The following is a 3,151-nucleotide window of genomic DNA, read 5'->3' as shown; positions in this document are numbered from 1 at the left end:
TTGTTCTGTAGTTTCCACATTCTGTCGGGTCACCTTTCTTTGGGATAGGAACAAATATAGATCACGTAAGTGTGAGTCACCATGAGTAAGGTTTTTAAAATTAAGTTAGTTGGAATATACAATTGTCCAGTGCTCTAATAATATTCACTCCTAATTTTTGCTGTTTCAGTTTATCTGTGGAAAATCTTGGTTGTTTAATGCCATTTGCTGAAATTATTACTCCTGTCACTTATTTTCTACAATATTTACCTTTACTATTTTTCTACAATTGTAACTGGGGGTGAGGGGGGGAGATATCTGAGGTAACCTATCACTAAACTCACCTACCAGTATTTAAACCCAATTACTCAATTCCTACTTTTGTTTCTAGAAAAGGTGAGAATCTGGCTTTTCTTTTCTTTCATTGTTAATGTTGTTGTTAGGTTTTGTCACTTTGGCTTTTATTCACAACAATAAAGCAAAACCATGCCCAATATTGTGCTGTCTTCACAATTTCAGCTGGGCACAAAACCATTGTTATAGTCACTTTTCCACAGAAAAGAACATTTTTTATTTTATATTATCTGTTGGTTTCTATTATCCTGGCCATTAATACAGTTAATTGAGACCTACTCACACTTGAACTTTTAATTTAATTTTTTTAAATAATCAGAAAGATTAATTCTTGTTACAGGGAAACTTATAAAAACTAAGAGTAAGTAAATGCTTAGTTTGGAGCTATGATTTTTTTTTTCATTGCTTATTAGAGCTCTGGTGGCTTAGACCATAGAAAACTGTACTACTAACTCCAAAGCCACATCTCTTTGGTGGGAGAAAATGACATGATATTGACAGCCTCAGAATCTAATGTACAGACAGCTATGAGTAAGTTCCAACTCAACAACAATGAGTGAATGCCTATCAGGTATTATTCCTGTATCTATGTAGAAAATGAACAACGAGAAGGCCACAGTCTCTTCTTGTTGGAGTAAACTGTGTCATGATTGTACTCAGAAAAGCATTAAAGAAAAGAGATATTTTCACAACTGAAGAAGAATCTGATCATAGTTTTAACTATTATTGGAATAATAATTTCTTAGAATGGACTTAAACAGATTCTTAGAAATAAACAGAACAAGCATAATAAAGTTGAGCTTGTAAATCTTCCAAACTATTAACACTCATCATGACATGAAAGTTTGCAATGTCTTACCAGGAATCTTTCCAATAAATAATAGATGCTTTTCTTTCTGGGAAGTTTTATATGTGAATGATCCCAGTTGAAGGGCCATAATACCCAAGAAACAAATGACCACCCAAAGGTACACTTCTAGCTTACTATTTGGAGAGAGTTGTCTGCAAAATCACTCTCAGGTTCAGTTCTTTGCCACAAAGCTTATGGGAACAGCATATATTCAATGCTGTTGTGTACCATTGAGTTGAAACTCATAGATGACTCTCCAGCAGTTTTCAGAGACTACAAATACAAAAGAGATTACCCAACTTTCTCCCATGAAGCAGCTGGTGGATTCAAACCATATGCTTTTGGGTTGGCAGTGCAATTCTTTACCACTAAGTCACCAGAATTACTGTTTGTGCTCACATGTAAGGTTTAGTACAGAGAAAGCTGTAAAACGTGATAAACAAGGAGAGGAGGAAAAAGCCAAAATGAAGTCTGAGGACATCCAGGTGCAGACTTCCAAAACTCTCTCCTTTCTCTGAGTGGATACATTGAGCATGCTTCTTTCTTTAACTGAAAAATGTGCAGTAATGTATGTGCAATGTTCTTGCTCAAGGAAAGCCATCAGAGGCTCAAAACCCAAGATTTTGATGAAAAACCAAGATTTTGTCAAAATGCTTACTCATGTAGGCATTCTTTGGCAATTATCAAAATTCCAGACTCTCAGAATAAAGCAGGTATTTGCCATATATTATGTTATTTGTCAAACTAGAGATAGTAATTCATAATTACCACTTAAGAATGACAAAAACACTCTGAAAGCCAAGTTCCAAGACACTAGCTAACCTTATAAACTGATCATTCTAAACATACATGTTTCAGATTTACTGTATTAATGCTTTTCTGCAAAATGTTCTTTAAAACATAATCAGAATATACATTATAAGAAATAGAAAGGTTCACATTTATAGCTCTCTATAAGTACACTAAGGTGCTCCTGATACAGGCCATGGCCTTTGCAATCACTTGCTATGCATCAGAGAGCTGGACAATGACTAGGGAGGATAAAAGGAAAATTGACGCCTTCGAGCTGTGGTGCTGAGAAGAGTATTGAATGTACCATGGACTGCTAAGAAAATGAACAAGTTCATCCTGGAGAGGGTTAAACCAGGCTGCTCCTTGGAGGCAAGGATTCTGAGGCTTCATCTGACATATTTTGGACATGTTGCAAGGAGGGGCCAGTCCTTGAAGAGGGACATCATGCTTGGAAGGTGGAGGGACAGCACAGGAGGGGAAGACCCTCTATGAGGTGGATTGATTCAGTGACTGGGGTAATTGGGATGGGTGTGTCAGAGACAGTGAGATTAGCACAGGACAGGGCAGGGTGTAGGGCTATTGTACATTGGATCGCTATGAGTCACAAGCCACTCACTGACACATAACAACAACAACAAGTACATAAGACTTTAAAAGTGGAATTAATTTTAGACACTAGCTTGAGAATTCTTACTAACAATTATCATTATTGCATAAATATAACTGTTGCTAATAGTAACTGTTACAAGTTTTCATATGAGTAATAATTAGCAGTAAAAGCATTGATTTGTTATTATTATATTATTTCCATTTAATATTCCTATTAATATGCCACTTGATGATCTAATACAACCTTAGAAAGATTTTATTTAACCTGCTTAAATTGCAAAAACTTAAGAAGGTTCTGTGGTTCTTTATTATATTTTCTTCTAACCCTTCGCCTTCATTAACAGGTCAGCCTTTCTACACCTGGCAGGAATCAACCATGGATATCAGGCGCGTGAAGGAATATCTCTCGTGGATCTACTATCAATATCAAATCATTAGTTGCTGTTCTGTCCTGGAGCCCTGGGAGCGATCGATGTTCAATACTATTTTATTATGTATTTTTGCCATGGTAGTGTACACTGCCTATGTCTTTATACCAATCCACATTCGTTTGGCTTGGGAATTCTT

General features: G+C 36.1%; 1 protein-coding gene across 1 annotated transcript in view; it reads left to right on the top strand.

Annotated features, from left to right (window-relative positions):
* Positions 1 to 2,960: 2,960 nt before the first annotated feature.
* LOC102857385 (serine palmitoyltransferase small subunit B-like) overlaps positions 2,961 to 3,151 on the top strand; it is a 12,089-nt gene continuing 11,898 nt past the window's right edge. Inside the window, exon 1 of the mRNA XM_006901345.1 lies at positions 2,961 to 3,143. Within this exon, the coding sequence (XP_006901407.1) occupies positions 2,961 to 3,143 (183 nt within the window). The remainder of the gene's footprint in view (positions 3,144 to 3,151) is intronic.

Source organism: Elephantulus edwardii, unplaced genomic scaffold (genome assembly GCF_000299155.1).
Source record: "Elephantulus edwardii isolate Elephantulus edwardi_28Jun2011 unplaced genomic scaffold, EleEdw1.0 scaffold00320, whole genome shotgun sequence".
NCBI classification, from domain to species: Eukaryota; Metazoa; Chordata; class Mammalia; order Macroscelidea; family Macroscelididae; genus Elephantulus; species Elephantulus edwardii.
The sequence above is the reverse complement of the archived record's forward strand: the minus strand, read 5'-3'. Positions and strand labels throughout refer to the sequence as shown.